At 35.6% G+C, this 21,673-nt stretch overlaps 1 protein-coding gene across 2 annotated transcripts in view; it reads right to left on the bottom strand.

Moving 5' to 3' along the window:
• Window positions 1–21,673, bottom strand: part of ARHGAP15 (Rho GTPase activating protein 15) — an 818,783-nt gene that overhangs the window by 705,044 nt on the left and 92,066 nt on the right. For both annotated transcript variants that reach the window (XM_031963678.1, XM_031963679.1), the window contains exon 3: window positions 5,059–5,127. In XM_031963678.1, the coding sequence (XP_031819538.1) occupies window positions 5,059–5,127 (69 nt within the window). The remainder of the gene's footprint in view (window positions 1–5,058; window positions 5,128–21,673) is intronic.

The following is a 21,673-nucleotide window of genomic DNA, read 5'->3' as shown; positions in this document are numbered from 1 at the left end:
TTTTGTTTTTCCATATGAACTTTGTTGTTATTTTTTCTAGGTCATTAAAATAGTTTTTGGAGTCTGATTGGTATAGCTAAATAAATAGATTAGTTTAGGTAATATTGTCATCTTTATTATATTTGCTCGCCCTATCCAAGAGCATTTAATATTTTCAATTGAGTTAGATCAGACTTAATTTGTGTGAAAGGTGGTCTGTAATTTTGCTCATAAAGTTTCTGATTTTCCCTTGCAGATAGATTCCTAAATATTTTATATTATCAGTAGTTACTTTAAATGGAATTTCTCTTTGTAACTCTGACTGTTGGATTTTGTTAGTGATATATAAGAATGCTGATGACTTATGTGGGTTTATTTTATAACCAGCAACTTTGCTAAAGTTGTGGATTATTTCTAATAACTTTTTAGCAGAATCTCTAGGGTTCTTCTAAGTATACCATCATGTCATCGGCAAAGAGTGATAATTTGGCTTCCTCATTTGCCTATTCTTATTCCTTTAATCTCTTTCTCAGCTCTTATTGCTATAGCTAGCATTTCTAATACAATATTAAATAGTAATGGTGATAGTGGGCAACCTTGTTTCACTCCAGATCTTATTGGGAATGGTTGCAGTTTGTCTCCATTACATATGATGCTTACTGATGGTTTTAAATAGATGCTGCTGATTATTTTAAGGAAAAGTCCATTTATTCCTATACTCTCAAGTGTTTTTAATAGGAATGGATGTTGGATTTTATCAAATGCTTTTTCTGCATCTATTGAGATGATCATATGGTTTTTGTTAATTTGGTTATTAAATGGCCAATTATATTGATAGTTTTCTAATATTGAACCAGCCCTGCATTCCGGTATAAATCCTACTTGATCATAGTGTATTATCTTGGAGATGATTTTCTGTAGTCTTTTGCTAATATCTTATTTAAGATTTTAGCATCAATATTCATTAGGGAGATTGGTCTATAATTTTCTTTCTCTGTTTTCAGCCTACCTGGTTTAGGTATCAGTACCATGTCTGTGTCATAGAAGGAATTTGGTAGGACTCCTTCATTCCCTATTTTATCAAATAATTTATATAGCATTGGGGCCAATTGTTCTTTAAATGTTTGGTAAAATTCACATGTAAATCCATCTGGTTCTGGGGATTTTTTCTTAGGGAGTTGTTGAATTGCCTGTTCTATTTCTTTTTCTGAAATGGGACTATTCAAGCAATTTACTTCCTCCTCTGTTAGTCTGGGAAGTCTGTATTTTTGGAGGTAGTCATCCATTTCACTTAGGTTATCAAATTTATTGGCATAAAGTTGAGCAAAATAACTCCTTATTATTTCTCTAATTTCCTCTTCATTGGTGGAAAGTTCTCCTTTTCATTTTAAGACTACTAATTTCATTTTCCTCCCTCCTTTTTCTTATCAGATTTACAAAGGCTTATCTATTTTATTGGCTTTTTTCATAGAACCAACTCTTAGTTTTATTAATTAGTTCAATAGTTTTTTACTTTCAATATTTTTAATTTCTCTTTTAATTTTAAATTTCCAATTTAGTATTTGATTGGGGTTTTAATTTGGTCTTTTTAGTTTTTTAGTTGCAAGCCCAATTCATTAATCTTTTCTTTCTCTGTTCTATTCAAGTAAGCCTCTAAGGATATAAAATTCCCTCTTATTACCGCTTTGGCTGCATCCCACAAATTTTGGTATGATGTCTCATCATTGTCATTATCTTAGTGAAATTATTAATTGTATCTATAATTTGCTGCTTCACCCAATCATTCTTTAAGATGAGATTGTTTAGTTTCCAATTACTTTTTGGTCTATTTCCCCTAACTTTTTGTTGAATGTAGTTTTTATTGCATCATGATCTGAAAAGAAAGCATTTACTATTTCTGCTTTCTTGCAATTAATTTTGAGGTCTTTATGTCCTAATATATGGTCAATTTTTGAATAGGTTCCATGAACTGCTGAAAAGAAAGTATATTCCTTCTATCTCCATTCAATTTTCTCCAAAGATCCAACATACCTAATTTTCTAATATTCTATTTACTTCTTTAATTTCTTTCTTATTTGTTTTGTGGTTTGATTTGTCTAATTCTGAGAGTGCAAGGTTGAGATCTCCTACTATTACAGTTTTGTTGTCTATTTCTTCTTGCAACTCTCTTAACTTCTCCTTTAGGAAGTTGAGTGCCATACCACTTGGTCATATATGTTTAATATTGATATTGCTTCGTTGTTTATGTACCCTTTAGCAGGATGTAGTTTCCTTCCTATCTCTTTTAATTGAGATCAATTTTTACTTTTGCTTGATCTGAGATAAGGATGGCTACCCTCTTTTTTGACTTCACCTGAAGCATAATAGATTTTGCTCCAGCCTTTTACCTTTACTCTATATGTATCCCCTGCTTTAAATGTGTTTCTTGTAAACAACTATATTGTAGGGTTCTGACTTTTTGATCCAGTCTGCTATCTGCCTCCTCTTTTTGGGAGTTCATCCCATTCACATTTACGGTTAGAATTACTAAATCTGTATTTCCTGCCATCCTAATAACCCCAGATTGTGCTTTACTTATTCTTGCCTCCTCCAACACTCTTTCCCCTTTTAAACTTATGTACCCCTCTTGTATCACGATACTTATCCTCTTTATAATCCATCCTCTCCCCTTTGAGTCTTTCCCCTTCCTTCCCTTTATTACTCTTTTCTTTTCCCTTTTCCTCTCCCTTTTAATGAGCGAGAGAATTTTTCTAAAACAAATGTCAATTATTTTTTCTTTGAGCCAACTCTGATGAGAGTAAGATTCACACAATGTTCCTCTCCCTCTTTAAATTCCTCAGATATGATAAGTTTCCTTAGCCTCTTTGTGGGATGTGGTTTCCCTCTTTTTATCCCTCCTTCCCACCTTATTCTGCCATCATCCCTTTTCCATATCTACGTCCTTTTTTATGTTATATCAGTACAATCAAATTATACATGTATTCTTTTGCATATCCCAACAGAAATACAATTCTCAAGAGTTATTTTTACCTTTTCTGCATCTCTTGAGTTCTATGCTTGGAGATCAAATTTTTTGTTTAGTTCTGGTTTTTCTTCAGAAACAAATGGAATTCATTTGTTTCATTAAATGTCCATCTTCTTCCCTGGAAGAAAATGTCACTTAGCTGGGTAGTTTATTCTTGGCTGCATCTCAAGTTCTTGTGCCTTTCGGAGATATCATATTCAGGCCCTTCTTTCCTTTAATGTAGAGGCAGCCAGATCTTGGGTGATCCTTATTGTGCATCTCGGTATTTAAATGGTTTTTTTGGCTGCTTGTAAAATTTTTTCCTTAATCTGATAGTTCTGAAATTTTGCCACAATATTCCTTGGGGTTTTTATTGTAGGTTTCTTTCAGAAGGTGTTCGATGAATTCTTTCAATGCCTATTTTACCTTCTGATTCTATTACATCTGGGCAATTCTCTTTGATGATTTCTTGTAAAATAGTATCTAGGCTCTTTTTTTCATCATAGTTTTCAGAAAGTCCAATAATCCTCAGATTATCTCTCCTAGATCTATTTTCCAAGTCTGTCGTTTTGCAAGTAGATAATTCATGGTTTTTTCAGTTTGTCATTTTTTTGTTTTTTGCTTGACTGATTCTTGCTGTCTCAATGAATCATTAGTTTCTATTTGTTCAGTTCTAATTTTTAAAGAATTATTTTCTTCATTAGCTTTTTTTACTTCTTTCTGTATATGTCCAATTGAGTTTTTGAATGTATTGTTTTGGTCTGTGGAATTTTTTCCATTTCACTAATTTTTTTTTTAGTGAATTATTTTCTTTTCAATTCACAGATCCTACTTTTCTTGCATGTTCTTTGTCTTTTTCAATTCCACGGATCCTACTTTCTTGCGAGTTCTTTGTCTTTTCCAATTCACAAATCCTACTTTATAGTGAATTCTTTATTTTTCAATTCACAATTCTTACTTTCCTGAGATTTTTTACTTTCCAATTCGTATTTCAGGAAGTTGTTGCTCTCTTGTAAAGGCTTCTCTTTCCTTTCCCCATTTATCTTCTAACTCTCTTTTGAGACTTTTAATGGTCTCTTCTAGAGAGCATCATGTAAAGGAGGACAGTCTGATGCATTTTTGCTGTTTGAGGTCCAGGTTTGCTGACCTGCTCTTTTTCTGCATAGAAGCTGTGATCGTTCTTTTCATCTTTTATTCATGTTTTAAAGCCTTTAGGGTGGTCTCCTAGAGCAAGGGGTTACCAGCTTCCTCTGCAGAGCAGGGAAAGATATAAACCGATTCCGGCTCTGAGGTATGGGAGTGCTCTGAGTGAGAGTTTTCCCTTCCCCAACAGGAAGTGGATTCAGCACTGGCCGAGCTATCAAACTGCTTAGTAGGGCTGAGTGGGTTAGCGATTGCCCTCAGCTAGAGACTAAGGGGTGAAAGTGTCACTGCCCCAGGCTGGAGCCTCTTGTGGGACTGTGAGTATTAGGCACTGACCCAGACCACAGACCACAGACCGCATGACCGCCGAACTCTGCCCCAGTGTCTCTGCCCAATGCAAATCGGCCCTGGAAAAGCTCTATGGCCCCAAGCCGAGCTCCCCACTGCGAGATTGGAGGCTAACCCGGGCTGTGTCCTCCTGCCGTGCAGGGTATAACTGCCCAAGGAAAAGCCCGTACTGCGAGGTTGGGGTCTGCGCAGCTTGTGCTGAGATCTGTGCCTTCACCCTCGGTTTGAGACTCTCCTCGGAACCTAATTTCTCTCCCGTCTGCTCGATCTCCCCCCTTGCCCCGGAACCAACCTTTTTGGCGAGACTGCAGATTTTCTTCGCTGGTGAGTTGTTCTACTTCTTATCTTTCCGAATTGTAGCAGTCAAGACTATTTTGAGGCTCGATATAATATTGATAAAGAGGGTAAGAGAAGAGCTTAGAAAGTCCCGTGTGTCTTCTCCGCCATTTTGGCTCCACCCCCCCCCAAAATTTAATGTTTCTATTACTGTAATACAGCATATTAAATTCTTTATTAATTTATTTAAAATGGCACTTTGCTACACTGTATCAGAATTCAATTGTTAATGTAATGTAAATGCTTACCAATTGTTCCAGAGGGGTAATGACGTCCTTTAAGAGGTGCTGGGAATGATTTCTTCTGTGCCGAGAGATCTGCAGAAATATTGATATTAGATGTCAATTCAGTTCCGTTCAATTTGTTTAAACAAAGACTAAGTAAGCATCTGCTATATACAAGGCACTGTGCTATGCAGGAGACAGATAGATGACATAATGATCCATTGATAGAGCTCTAGGCTTGATGTCAGGTTGAGCTGAGTTTATATCCAGATTCCTTACTAGCTGTGTGACCCCAGGCAAGACTTTGTTTGCCACAACTGTAAAATGGGGATAATATCAGGGTTGTTTTGAGGATGAAGTGAGGTAATATTTGTAAAACTCTCAGCATAATGTCTGATCCTTTGTAGTTATTATGTAAATAATCATCTCCTTCTCTTCCCCTGGGTAGACTATGAAGAGGAAAAATTCAAACATTCACTCACTCAGGTAGCTTATATTCTACTGAAATAAGAGAATGTATACATGAATAAGTATGATTCAAGGTAATTTATAAAAGAAGCTCAGACTAGTGAGCTCAGAGAAGGTTTAAAGGAAGAGACCAGACTTATCTGAGCCCTGAATAAAGACAAAGATTGTGTTAAACAGAAATTAGAAGAGAAGCATTCTACTTAAATGCTAAAGCTTAAACAAATGCCTATAAATCGTGAGCAAAATTTAATTTTAAACTTGGTTGGAAACACAGACTTTTTGATGGGGAGTAGGAGATAAAGAGCAAATGGTAAAATAAAAGATAAATAAATTTAGGTTGCAAGCGACTCCCAAGGCCATTAAGTTCAAATGCCTCATGTGATACTGAGGTGAAGAAACTGAGGGTCAGGGAAATTAAATGGCTATCCCAGAGACACAAATCTAATAAGTGGCTGAGACATTTTTGAATTTAAGTGTTCCTGATCTCAAGTGCAATGCTGTACGGCAGAAGAAGATTTTTTCAAGCTTTCAATTTTAGGCCAAGTTTTTATTTCATCATACAAGGAATTTGAATCACTTAAGGTTTTTAAAAAAAGTAGTGGTCTGCCAAGACCTCTTCTTAAGAAGACTTTTTTTAAGCAATTATGTAGAGGATAGATTAGAGAGAGAAGAGAGGAAGTGAGAAACTCAGTGAGGAGGCTATTACAATAATCTAGGTTAGAAATAACTGGCTTTAAGAGGAGATACGAAGTGGATGTACAGTATATTGAAAAGGTAGCATTGTCAGGTCTTGCCAACTAATTGATTGAATAAAAGGTGTGTATATGAGGCAGAGGGAAATGAACGACTTGATGTAATAGCCACTGGGAGTGACTGATTGTATGCATGATTGAGGTAGATTATAAATAAAGGTTATAAAAGCCAAGAAATATAAGGAGCAGCATGTTCAAAGGCCAAGGGACTGCAGCAAAAAATGCAACTGTGAACCACTTCTTGCACTTATTAGGGAGAAGGGAGAGTGACCTAGATGGCCAATGATAACAAAAAAAGATAAATGATTGGATGGTTGTTGTCCAAAGAGAGATATGACTATGTTAGAGTTAAGTTAATATGTTCTATTGTGGCAGATCAGACTAACATGAGCTTGAAATGCTCTGACACAGGTCAGGTATGAACATTTGATCTAGATTCTTGAACTTTGTGCATCTCACATTTCTACTAAGCTGATTCAATTGTGCTTTGCTCACAGAACACAGGACCATCCCTGATGAGAGCACGCAATGCTGGGCAGTGCTGCGTCAATGTCTCCCATGCCATGCAATGAATTCTAAAGTTTTTGAGAGTGTCCCTGTACTGATTTTCTGATCATTTTGTGAGCAAAGTGTGTGTTCCTGATCTCAGGAACTGTGTGAACACTCTATAAAATAGTCTTATGGTCAGGTATACATTTGGCATTTGAGCAATATGACTAGTACAAAGGAGTTGTGCTTCTGCAGTAGAGTTGGAATGCTTGGCAGTTTAGTTTGAGAAAGGAATTCAGTGTCTCCTATCTTATCCTGCCATGTGATCTTCAGAATCTTTCTAAGATTAATTCAAATGGAAGAAATTAAGTTTCTTGGCAAGGTGCTGGTATATACTGTTTAGGTTTCCCAGGCAAACAACAATGAAGTCAGTGTAACGCTTCTGTAGACTGCAGCCTAATACCTCTCCTCTCCTACTCTTTCCTTCAGAGCCTCCCAAACACTGAGCTAGCTCTGGAAATGCAAGCATCAACTTCATTATCAATGTGTACATCCCTGGAAAGTATATTGCCAAGGTAACTGCACATACACAGCATTAAAAACTTCTCCACTTTCTATATATAAGCAATAATTCCACATTTGGATGGTGTCCTTTCTTGGTATTAATTGTTAGGACAAAATTAGCACAAGCAGCAGAGAACCAATCCATAGGTTGTTACTCCCCAGTTTGAGAAGCTCTATTGAATGTACAATCATCTGCAAACAAGAAATCATGCACCAACAGTCCCTCTACTTCACTTTTGGCTTTTTACCCCGAGTAAAACAAGGTTGGTAAATGAAGCCAGTTTGCCACAGTCAGAGCTGGATACACATTTCTCTGGAGTGGCCACAGGGAACAGGAGAGCTGTGAATCTGGTATAGATTTTGCAATAAAAACTAATTTAGTAAAAAAGTTTGTATACCTTCCAAAGAAGTGAATAAAAGGCCTATGACAATGTGATTGCCTCTCGCAGGAAAACACCATGCTACAATCAGGGACTATGATCTCACCAATATGAGCCTTGATGAGATGAAAAAAGTTTTAAGAAAGCCCGGAGACATGAAACCCTGGAGACCCTTTTTTATCAATGTGCCAAAAGGGGACAAGCACATAATTCTGGATGACTTTAATGCTGGAGTAGGCTCAGACTACCAGACATGGCAAGGAGTCCTTGAGAAGAATGGAGTTGGAAACAGCAAGAGCAGTGATCACTTACTACTGAAGACTTGTCCATCTTATGATCTCATCATCAGCACTGTATTCTGTTTACCCAAATGGAGTAAAAATACATGGATGCACCCTGGCAGCAAACATTGGCATTTAATAGACTATGTGATTTAAGAAGAAGAGACAGACAGGATGTAAGAGTGATCAAGGCCATGTGTGGTGCAGAGTGCTGAACTGACCATAGACTTATCCTCTCCAAGCTTAATATTCACATTCAACAACAGTGGTGGTCCCAAGACAATAAGACCACAAGACAAGAGTACTTTTCTGAGTGGGAAACTGTTGCTAACTTGGAAGGCAAGTTGAGCCAACACACAGTTGGAAACAGTGAAGCAGAAAAGGAGTGGGCAGCTTTCAGAGATTTTGTGTACACCACTGTAATGTTCATCTGAGTCAGAACACTCACAAACATCAAGACTGACAAAAATGATGGGAAAATTCAGAAACAGCCAAATGAATATTGAGAACTTCACAGGGTGCATCAGTAGGATAGTTAATCTATCTTTAAGAAGATAGCATTCAATTCTATCAGAAGTAAAATATAATCAAAACTTAAAAAGATACAGAGTTTCTAATAATAAGGAGGCAAATGAATTCAGTTTTATGCTGATAGTAACAATCCAAAGTGCTTTTATTATTCACTAACTGCTATTTATAGGCTAAAGATCTATGGTATATTTCAACTCATGTTTTTGGAGCCACATTGATTAGTGATAAGGAAATGATCCTAGAGAGATGAACTGTACACTCCCATAATATTCTCAATAGACTGTTATCATTGCTGAAGATACTGACTATTTACTTCAGATTGAAATTAATCACTCCCTAGCTAAAATTTCAACTGAAGAAGAGGCTTTGCATGCCATTAGGCTACTTTCATGTGGTAAAGCACCTAGTGCTGATTCTATTCCAGCTGAGATTTATAAGGTGGGGGAATGATATCCATTGCTCACACAAAAGTTGACTGAAATTTTCCAGATTATATGGCAAGAGGATCTTATAGCTCCAGGAGTTGTCTTGTGGAAGGATGTCTTCATTGTCAGTCTCCATAAAGGTAAAGGGAATGGATTGTCCTGTGAAAATTGCACGGTGGGTCTCTTTTTTGGTCACTGCTGGCAAGATTATTGCCAATATCCCCTTAATAGGCTAATCCTACACATGGAAAAAGGTCATCTTCCTAAGAGCCTGAGTGAGCTTCAGAAGAGACTAAGGAACAGTAGAGATAGTATTTGCTACTGACAACTCCAGGAGAAATACTAGGAGGAGAACAAAGGTCTGTATACAATATTTGTAGATCTGACCACGGCCTTTGATACTGTCAGTCATGAGGGCTTATGTAAAATTATGTGCAAATTTGGTTTCAGGGAAGTTCATCAGTTAGTACATCATTTTCATGAGAGCATTCTTGCTCAGGTTCTGGACAGTGGACAATGCTTTTGAAATTTCCCAGTCACCAATGAAGTGAAACAAAGCTGCGAGCTTGTTCCCATCCTTTGAGCATGATGTTTTCAGCCATGTTGTCAAACAACTTCAGTTAGAACAAATATGGAATCAAAGTCAGCTACCACACTGATATAAAATTTCCTTTTCGTTTGTTTGCAGAGGCAGTGAATTGTAAAGGAGTGGTGGTAGTTGCTTTGTTATGGCAGTAGAAAGTGATGAGTCTGAAAGTGTTAGAGAGAAACATAGTATATAGCAACATATCCTCATGGCTCTGTGGGCCAGTGGAAGTAAAAGGAGGGCAATCAGTCTTAGAAAGGATACAAAGAGATATGTGGTACTTTCCCTTTCCCTTGGCAGAAGGACGTGGGAGGATGGATGTAGAATATTGCATAGATTTTTTTTCTCAGTGTATTCACCAGCTTTCCTAATTATTTTCTTTTTATTTCTTTTTAAAAACTGCTTTGTTGTAAGTAAAATTTAAGATATATGGTATTTTCAGTCAGTTAGTCATTTGATAAACATTTATCAAATGTTTACTATGTTCCAGGCATTATCTAAGCCTTAGAAACACATAAAAAGGCAAAAGACATTTTCTATCCTCAAGGAGATAGGATTCTAATGGGGGAGACAGCAGTTAAACAAATATGTATGTGTATACATATATGTATGTGTATATCTGTATGCACATATGTATTTGTGATATATGTGAAAATACATGTGTATTTTATACATGTATGTGTGCACACCTTTTGCATGTATATGTAATTATTTCCTATTTACATATGAAAAATACAACAAATGAGAGGAAATCTAGAGAGAAGGAAATAATTGGAGAGGGGAGAACATCTTGCAGAAGATAGAATTTGAACTGAGTTAGAATATGAAATGGAGAGTTCTAGTGTAAAAATGAGTTTGTGATTAGCATTCCAGAAGGCATAATGGAAAGGGAAGGTAAATAATATAGGAATTTTTAATGAGCTATACAAACTAAATTTATCATAGGATAGGTTGGGGATAGATAGGGATAAAATCAAGCCATTTTTGTCATTTTCCTGGGTAATACATATTACTAGAATTTTATAGCTATTTTCCCATTTTCCCCAGTGTCCCTAGAAATATCACAATTAGCCACTGACACCTTCTGCTTGCTTAAATTGAATTGAGGATAGCAAGAAAGCCTGCCTCTATCTCCCCCTATTTCTGATCAATATAGGAGTCTTCTCCAGTCAGTTTCTTCTCTTCCCTTTGATGGTATATGAGAATTCTGGCTCTTTGTTCTGGTCTTCTTTATGGTCTTGAATCAGTTCAACCCAAACCCAATAACAAGACCTATCTTTATATTCTTCCTGCACCCTGTCTCTGTTCATCATTCATTTGGAAGAAGACCCAATATGACTCCATGACTCCATTTTTGAGTCTCTGGCCATCTCATCTCCTCCGTAACCTTCTGGATTAAGGATAGATTTTAGAGTATCATATATTTAGAGATGAAAGGGATCAGTCAACTCAATGAACAGTGAAAAGAAATCCTTACATGCATGATTGAGGTAAAGGTAACAGGGTATAGAAGCTGAGGAAGCTTAAAAATCCCCTTCATGTTATAGCTGAAGAAACAAGTCCATAGAGCTGAAGAGACTAATCCAATGGGGAAAAAGTAGTATTTGAACCTTTCTAAGAATCATGACTTTATTCTTTTTGAAATTGGATACAGAGTCCCTTTTATTTTACCACACAGAAAATTTAAAAGATGAAAAGTACTAACAGGAGCCCATAAAAATGCAAATGCATAAAGTGACCATGACAGTCTGTGGACAATCACTGCAATTCTCTTCCCTCCATTTTGGGTATCACTCTGCCACAAAGTCTTAACTAATTTAAAACAAATATCAAATTTATAGTCAGTTGTTTATACTCTATTTTACCAGTCATGGTTACTAAATACTGAGAGATGTAGTATGATTGGTCCAGGCTTACAAAGCTAGATAGATTGTCTGAGACAGGATTCAAGTCCATCTCTTACTGACCTTATCTCCTTTGCCTCCTAGTTGCTAGAGTGACTTCAATAGAAACAGGGAGTTTAGAGAGCAAAGTTTAAGGAAGATGAACTTCATTATAAAAATGTTAAGTTCTAAATGTCAATGGTACATATTGGTGGAGATGTCCATGTCTGAAAATTAATTAAAATTGGAATATTTGAGTTCAGTAGAGGGGTAACAGCTAGATAGGCAGATTTAGGGGTCATCTAAATAAAGATAATAATTGAATCATGGGAATGGATGAGAATATAATGAAAACAGTTCTACAGAGCACTGAATCTCACAAATACTCTTTTCCAAGGAACCAAAGGTAGTGAATACAAATCTTTGTTTTTTTGCTGGACTTCTATACTTTGAATAAGAATAATTATCCTTGATATCAAAACAACTTGTGTAAAATAGGTTAAGAAGTTTCTAAAGTACAAACAGTGGAAGTATTTGTATAGGAGGGCATTATCATTTATATGTGCAGTGGATCCTGTCCCTTTGCAGTTCTCATTTTTTAAGGGGTTCAGTCAGTTTTTTAGTAACATGAAATCATTGATAATAGTCTCCACCTGAATAAAATATTGAAACAATTTTATTCTTGCTACTAAATGACAGAATATGTTGATCTCCTTCAATCAGGTGGGGTGCCATTACAATAACCCATATGGAGACCCCAGGGAAGAGGAGAATACGATTCCAATGAATTAAAACCAGGTTAATCTGAGAAATAAAAATAGGGTAATAAATTCCAATACCCCCATTAAGTGCTACTCCAATGCCTTATCTTGGTTTAAAGGTTACCTTGGCTTCTTGAAGACTGTGCCAATAGATCACAAGCGCTGGAATGTATGACCAGATTGGAAAGGCTTAGAGGACAAGCCTAAAGACAGATCCCATCTTTGTGGTTAAAATACACACAGAGAAGTTCTTCAATAGATATATGACCACTCAATGATGATTTGGTTTTTCATCATTGCAAATAATGATACTCAACTACTACAATATAGAGGGATACTGATTTCTATGACTGGAGGACTGCATCCCAAGTATTCTCTCTATTGATAGGAGACCTACAAGAGGCAATTCCCCCTGCATGCATAATATTAGTATTTTGGGCATCACTCAATTATAGAAAAGCCAGGTCAAAAATAAAGCATTATCTAAGGCATATTTTTGCACAAAGTAGAACACTTTTACAAATGTTTTATGAATTTTCCCATTATTTATTTTGGATAGACAGTAAATAGCATCATTCCTCTATTAATAATGTAGTCTATTTATCATGCCTAGACAATCTTTGAAGGAGAACTGACTTTTTATTTCATAACTCCCACACTAATGACATCTACAGTAGAATGCTATATCTATAAAAATACATTATCTTAAATCAACACAAAGTCACTAAAAGTCAGTTATGTAATCTGAAAATTCTGAATTGTTTTAATTAACTTGGATATATATGTATATATATATACATATATATATATATATATATTTATATGTAGTTACCATTTAATTGTCTCACATATATGGCTAAGAGGGTTATGTGATTTCAAGTGAATTTGTTTTCTCATTTGTTTTTATTTAAAGCCAATATTTTGAAAATAATCTTGGGGTTAAGCCCTCATTAGGTAATTTATAATCTTAACTATCCCACCTATAGCATTCAGCCATTATATAACCAATAGACCTACAATGACCAAGATAGATTCATACACATGACTTTGGAATTCTTTTCTGTAAGTCTTGAATTGTCATTACAATGAGGGAAGGAGGCAAAAATGTAGCATTTTTGAATAAGAACTCAATTTTAAAAGGCTCTATGTTTAATCTGAATCTCAATTTTCATCCAATTATATTTTGTCTCATGAATTTCAGTGTGGAATTTATACAAAGTCAGAAAATTTTGAGTATCATTCCTTGTATGCTATATTTACAGGAGGATATGAACATAATATAGGAAAGAATGAATTGTCTTTTCTAGCACTGGAGAGATTATCACAATGTGAGCTTATAACATTCAGAATATTATAATTTCAATAATGATCTATGTTTTACCCAACAAATTGCTTCTTTATTCCATCTTTGCATCATGAGGACAATGGACATCATTTTCTCAATCCCATAATCTAAATACTATATGCAAGGATTTATATATACTCTATTTTTATCATTAACTTCTGTGGGAAATGATTATTAGCATTAGTTTAAATATAGTTTGACCAAAAACATTAATCATATTGTAGTCTCTAACAGGAAAAAAATTCTAAAGAAGCCTGCATAAATTTAGTTTATCTGTAATGTCTACATCTGCTAGAGTTCCAAATGTTCTTAATTAGTACATAGGCCCAGCCTCTAAAAATAGCTGATCATGTATGTATGCAGAAAACACATTTTCAGTACATAGAGATTTCACATTTCTTTGTTAATTTTAATACTTTAAAACTCTGAAATCTCTACCTGACTACTATTTATTTGTTCCTCACTAAAATTAGTATCCTGATTAAATCACCAATGTTTGATTCAAATTCAGGGGAAAAAGTATAAAAGAATTTTCTTTAAAACTCAGAATCTCTCTGACCTATTTATGAAGAATATCACTTAACAGTTTCATTAGGGATGAGTAACAGCTGGTGACATGGCTGTGTCCTAAAGTGTTTTTCTCTCTCAATATTCTGCATCTTAAGCAATTGAGCCTTCATAAGAAATACTTTCGTTAGTGGCAGTCCTTCCTTTGGGGAGAAAAAAAATGTCAGACCACATTGTCTGTATTTTGCAATCTTGTTTTCAGTGGTGTCACATTCCTATTTTATTAGCACGTAGAGTAAACTGGAATGATTTGCTGATGCTATTGAAAGAACTTCTAGAGAGTTGCCTTCTAATTGGTGTTTCTCATGAAACCTCCCATCAATGTGACATATATCTGTGAAACATTTTTAATTGAATCAAATTATTTTCTCCTCCTCATCCCTTACCTCACTCAGAAATTCAAAGATTATTTTTTCAATGATGGACATGAAGGACTTATATTATGTATTTTCTCTTTAGAGTCATTATTATTTCCTTAGCATATGTATAACAAATTTTTCAAATATCTTTTATCCCTTTCAAAAAACTGAATTTTAAATCACTGTTCCAAAGTGTTTCCATATTTTTCACCACTCTTTTTCTATTTGACCCACTTAAAATAAAACCAATCAGTGGGATTGGTACTTGAAATATTGCCTACTATAACATTAACAGGATTTGTGCTTATTATTTTTCCTTGTGTAGGAGAGATGACTGAATATGATAGAAAGTTATACATTTATGTAAACGTTCAACAGCACAAATCTTTTCAAAACACATCACCATTTTTTGATGAAAGTTTATTACTTATGACTTAAGACTGAAACCAAAAAAAGAAAAGATAAAAATGATCCAAAAAAATAATACTAGTTCTTCTTAGTATATCCCCATAGTCTCATGGGGCCTACAGCTTCTACCAGCAATATCCTAACATAGATTAAAAAACAAAGTTTGTGATAAAATTTAGCTTTCCTTTTCACTGTTACTCTAATAAAATACTTTACTGAGGTATCTTGTCTCTTATGTTCAAATTTTTATTCATTAGCTTAATTTTTTTTAGAAGTGGGTGGTTTTTTGTTTTGCTTTTAGAAAAGCGCCAATCAGCAATTAAAAACCAGTCTTGAATTGAGTTATGCTTAGAATGCAGAGGTTTGGCAAAAATGCCATTGCACCATAGCACTTTTTTTTCTCCCAAATGTCAAACATAGCAACCTAAGCTTTTTTCAAACTTGTTTATGACAAATCTGTGGTAGGTATTTGTTAACAAGAGCACTGGAAAGTCTAATTTAAAGCATTTGACTTTGCTTAGATGCCAATTTTCTAATTTTCTTTCCATTCAGAGAAATGTAAATTTTATTATATGGCTTCAGGGAGAGGCTCATATACAGTGCATGGAGTAAGAAAGACTTGGATTCATTTCCCACCCTTTGTATCTACTAGTATTATGAATTTTAGTAAGTCACTTAACCTTTTGTGGCCCTCAGGCAATTCTCTAAGACCATATGCTGCAGAATAGTCTTCCATCTGTATTGGTCAAGGGAATTTCCTTTGTGGGAATTCCCTATACAAATAAAATCCTGTTTAGACGACCAAGAAAATGATTTAGAAATCTCTATTCTATTGCACAAATGTAGCTAATAATAGTGATCATGAAAACGAATTATGCAAATTAGAACAATATGAAATTCCTTTGAGTAAGGTGTAATGTTCAGCCACAATATGATTGATATTTAAAATCTTCTCTGTGTCTTCCACATTGTTTAGTTACTATTTTTGATCACTTGTAACAAATGACTTTCTACTATGCTTTTCCTTCAAGTTACTTTGATTGTGTTTTGGCAGTCAGAAATGTGATATCTTCTAAAATCTGTTTCTTCCTGCAAAAGATAAAGATTGAGGGACCATCTTGAAGTCATGCTGAAGTTGGCTTATCAGCAGTTTTTTGATTTGATAAGCATTCTTCAGTCAGCAATAATGTCACCTGAAGCACTCAAAAGCTGCTCAGTGAGTCCTCACAGATCTCTAGCTAAGTCTAGTTTAGTTAAATTCAGCCTCAGCAACACTGCTCCCCGTCACAACCTCCCCCATACCCCAGCTTGCCAAAGGGGACCCCTTCACTTCTGGAGTGACTCTAGCCTCAAAGAATCCTTCCAGTGTCCTACTTTTTAATACACATGTGTTTCTCCTAAAATAACCCAAGCCTAGTTCACAACTCTCCAATTTTAATAAAATTAATTATATGTGGGGCGTAGATATGCATGCACATTTACTGACCAATTAAGCTTTCTTTCAGTTCCTTCACTTCATTCTCCAGATGCTTCTAATTTAAAATCTTCCTCTTCAAGAAGCTGCTCAAACTTGGAGATACCATAAGCTATAGTATTTGCTGTTACTCTTTTTCATTGTTCATAGAGTAGCTGATTATTCATTTAATTACAGTTATATACAAAGGATCATAATGTGGGATTTGGTACTAGAAGAGCCATTATAGATCACCGATTTACAGATCATGCATGGATTTAGAATCAAAAAACATTTTAAAAGTCATCTGGGGCAGCCAAGTCCCTTATTTTACAGATAAGGAAACAGGCTCAAGCAAGTTCACTGATTTACCCAAAGTCACAAAATTTTTTTAATAAAGCATAATTGAGGTTCATTTTTAGGTATTCTGATTCAAATCCAGTACTTATTCCATAGCATAAGAACAGGAAGAATAAGTGGGGATAAAGGTAGGAAAGTTAATTAATAAAATATTGGGACTCATGGAGTCAAGCACTGTATATTTATTCCTGTTTGCATTTTCCCTCAAAATTGCATGCATATGATCTCCTGCCTTTTCTTGGGGAAATGGGGATTAAGGAGAGCAGAATTTCACACAGGCTGTCATATATGCTCTTTGAGTCAATTGGCTTTGTTTAATTGTTTTTCTTTGTTTTAAGGGAAGGTATACTGAATGGTGAAAGTTTCAGAGGGTCTAGGGCTAGCAATGAGTGATTCTGAAAAAAGGGATTAATTAACCTTAAAAACCAAAATTTTATGAATCATACTTTTTTCTTCTAGTTGACCTTTTTTTTTTTTTGTTCTATCCATAAGTTCATATGCATTTTGTCAGTCATTTCTAAATTAGTGATAGTAAGTACTAATGGTTAATACAAACACACACACACACACACACACTGAATATAATGACATACCCCATGCTAGGCCAATGATAGATAGCAGAAGAAATGTTTTGCATGTATTATTTCACAACAATGCTATGAAATGAAGACTATAAGTATTACATCTCCCTTCTTACAGCTAAAAAAACTGAGGCTAAGAAAATTTAAGTGGGTTGCTTACGTTCAGATAGCTGGAAAGACAAGGTTTATATCCATGAATTCCTTTTTTTCACTCCCAAACACTGTGCACTACATGACTGACAATATTATTACCCTAAGGTCTTTTGAAGTTCACCCTATCTGCAATTGGTGTCATCCACAATACTTATTAATATCATTCTTATATTTTGTTGATTAAAATTATCCGCTTATTCCTGAATTCCTTCACTAAATAGAAACATTCATTTTATCAATATAAACAAATTAAAATAGGATGATGAGAAGCTGATTTCATCAATACTGACTGAATCTGGCTCATTACTTTGGGGTCTGAATGATGCACCTCGGCTGTCTTAATTGATCAAATGAACCAAGCCATTGTCAAGTTAGCACTTGATTATGCTGTATAGAGACTTCCCACATCTAATATCAGTCATCTGAGAAGATACAATTTATTTTTGGCTATAATAACATTCTATCTCTAGTCCTAGAAATAAGCTGCTTTTCTCTTTCACAGGAAACTCAATAAGAAATATCAAAGAAAAAACCGAACTCTTTTTTTCCCCCTGATGTGAATAACAAAATGAACCTGTTCAAATACTGAAGATGCTATCTCTTTGGTTAGGGAGATTGAAACATTTGTATTTGCAAAAGGAGCAATAAAGATCCAACCACTAACAGCAGGATTTCAGGAGTTTACCTGCCTCTATCCACACAGATACTTCATTACATCTTAGTGTCATTGCAAAAAGGCATTTGCTCCCTGGAAATTCTATGCCAGAGAGCTGAAATGTCACTTCTGAAAGGCACTACCTTGCTGGAGGCAGGCACAACAACTAGGAACAATGATCTCCCTGCCAGGGGTTAGCAGCCTTCTCCTCCCAGGGAGTCACTTAAAATAAGCATGTTGAACACTCTTCGCATCTTTAGTAGATACCCAGTAACTATACCTCCCTGCTTTGCAAAATTTATTCTTCCAGGTTTGCACAGACTAAAAACCCACCTTATGCTGCTTGAGGAGTAATTTGAGTTTTGAAGGTTGGTCCAACTCAGCAGGGCTGAAGGATGGCACTTTTCCTTGGTCGTCGGCATGTTGGCTCAGGCCAGACAGCTGTTAGGACATTCTCCTCTGGGAATCTTGCCCTCAACACCCACAGTTGATGCACATACATGGTCTACTGGCTGCCTACTTCCATGCCCATCTGTTCAAATGGCATGGTGCCCACTCACAAGTTGGCTGGATCCTTGCCCTTAGTGTGTAGGTGCCAGGCAATGATGGGTTTAGATGGGCAGCCTGTATAATACTACAAGTGACAATTTTTCCCCTCCCCGTTCAACCTCATTCTGTTTTCACTGAGGAAGGAGATCCTTGTGCTTATTGACCCCATTCCCATTCTAGAATTATAATTATGGACATCTGTGCACCCTTGAAGATGTCTGGAAATCCTTGCAGCCATACACAAGATACACAATCCTCCACAGACAACAAAGATGGAAGGGGAAGAAGCCATTGTTATTCAAATGATTTCTAACACTGAAATAAGTTGTGTTCAGGAAAATCCCAACCACCTGGAATCTGTCAGAAAATATTTACCATAGGTATTAGCTCTCACATAGGTAGGAAGGACATAGTATAGAAAAAGCTGACCTTAGAGCCAAGAAGACCCAGCTTCAGGTCCTATCTCTGAGAATACTGGCTGTGTGGTTCTGGGGAAGCCACTTAATCTCTCTATGCTATTGGCAACATCAGAAGTTGTCAACACTAGAAGCACAACGCTCTAAAACCACCTTTCAAAGAAGGTGCCAATTTGCATGGGTAGAGGGAGTTTCTTCATCTGGTTTTCTGTATCAGTGAAATCATAGATCCCATCCCTATTCCCATGAGTCCCATAAATATTTTTATTAAAAGAAATAGCCCCAGTACATCACAAAATTATAATGGGCTTTTTCTGATATATATCAATTCAATATGAGAAGCATTTTTCAAAACTTGGCTATGTATCAGGGACTGTACTGAGTCCTGGGTAAATAAAGACAACAATTAACCTGCCTTCAGCAAGCACGCAGTCTACTGAAGGTAAACAATGTGTGCACATATGTTCAGGGATGGGTCTTGAAAGCCCACAGGTCATCACAAAAAGCTTCCCCCTTCCCCCTCCTTCCAGGGATATTAAACTAATTGGAAAAATATGGCCTCATCAAGAGATTACAGCCTGTTGAATGAATCAGAAAGAAGATTAAGGATTAATGTGTTGGAGTCTGTAGATGGGAAAAAAGGACAATCACCAACATAGACTCTGTCTCATCATCCCATCTCAGTCCTAGAATCCTGGCTCTTTTTTTTTTCCTGTACTAGGTGCCTCTATCTAGTTCTTATTTCATAACAGTTAAGGCTTCTTACAAGATAGGAATTCTTAACATGGGGTCCACGAACTTTTCAGAAAATTTTTTTAGAACTTTTTTATCTCCATATAGTTAGTTTCCCTTGTATTACTACATATTTTATTTTTTTACACATGTAAAACATTATTTTGAGTCCATAGAACTCACCAGATTGACAAAGACTTCCATGACACAAAAATGCTAAGGGAATCCCTTCTTTAATATTCTAAGTTGATAAAGAGTTGCTGTTTTATATTGATAGGGGGTTTCCTCACCATGTATTTCCTATGCCTACTAGGCATAGGACTGGATGCCTAGTGAAATACTAGGACTGGATCAAAACAAAAAGACAATAAAGCAAAATATGGAGATAGGAAGAAGTCAATTTTTATGGAATGCAATTCTCCCTTTCACTGAAAAAAAATTAAAAATTAAGAAAAATGAATAAGCCCAAAGGAAATCCAAGTTCTACATTTGAAAAGAACCAAGGTCATCTTCTCTATTCATACATGAGAAATCATCCTGACTCAAGGTAAAAATGAAATGTAAGAGCATAAAAGAGAGCATATCTACCACCAATCTACTGTAATAAGCCCATAAAGAAAAATAGATTGGCATAGAAAGGTTGTGACTTTAATGATCTAAAGCATATAATTGTTTGTTAGCAGACAGCAGACAGAAATAAATGAACAAGAGTAATGGCTGCCTCAGTGTCCCTGCTAATAGCACTCAATCCAATCAAGTGTCAGAAGAGCTTGTGCTGGAAGGTGCTGGAAAAGCTTAACTTGTGTGTTTATTTAACAGTGATTGAATTCAGGGTGTTGTCAGTTTTCTCTGGAGAATGACTATCCAGTGTGTAACCATGATCTTTCTTCCTGAGTATGCTTTGTTGAGTCAGTTAGTTATGTGCGACAACTTGATCTGTTCTCCTCTGTGTGTGCTGCCAAATCCCCGAGTCCAAGTTTTAGAGGATCAGTGCCTAAAAACTTTTGGCTCAAGAATCATATTAGGCTTCTCTGTTGCCCTAGTTGGGGGAGGGGGAGGGGAAAGGGGAAAAGAGCCTTAAATACCCAGTGGCCAGAACCAAATATTTCAAAATTGTGATATGAATAGAGTTGTCAGATGCCAAATGCAGAAATTTCTTCTGTTTGAAGTCAAGGTTAGTTCAACTCCCTTGTATTAAGAAAAAAATTCCTTTAGATACCTTCATGGCTTATATTAGCATTTTTTCCTGAGTGCCAACAACAAAGACACTGATTTTTAAAATCATAAAAGCAAGAAAACACATGATTATTAAGGATTGTTATTTTATTGGTAATGAATTCATTAATGACCCATCCAAATTTTTTTCCTGGTTGGAAATTCAGAAATCAGTACCATTTCATTTCAAGCATTTCCCAAAATAGAACTTTTCAAAATACTAAGCAAAACAAAATGAGTTAAAAATTATTTAGATGAGTATTTGACAAATCCAAAGACCCTAGCTTTTGGGATAAGAATTTACTCACTATTTGACAAAAATTGCTGGGAAAATTGGAAACTAGTATGGTAGATAGGCATTGACTCACACCTAACAACATATACCAAGATAAAATAGAAATGAGTTCATGATTTAGATAGACATAATCAGTGATATTATAAGCAAATTAGAAGAACAAAGGAGAGTTTACTTCTCAGATCTGTGGGGCAGGAAGGAGTTTGTGGGTAAAGAAGAGCTGGAGTTCATTAATGAACTCCATTAATGATGGATAGATAGATAATTTTGATTATATTATGTTAAAAAGGTTTTTATACCAATAAAACTGATGCAGACAAGATTAGAAAGGAAGCAATAAATTGGCAAAACATTTTACATTCAGGGTTCTGGTAAAGGCTTCATTTCTAAAATATATAGAGAATTGACTCAAATGTATAAGAATTCGAGCC

Source organism: Sarcophilus harrisii, chromosome 3 (genome assembly GCF_902635505.1).
Source record: "Sarcophilus harrisii chromosome 3, mSarHar1.11, whole genome shotgun sequence".
NCBI lineage: Eukaryota > Metazoa > Chordata > Mammalia > Dasyuromorphia > Dasyuridae > Sarcophilus > Sarcophilus harrisii.
Note: the sequence above shows the minus strand (reverse complement) of the source record. Positions and strands in the feature narration are given on the sequence as shown.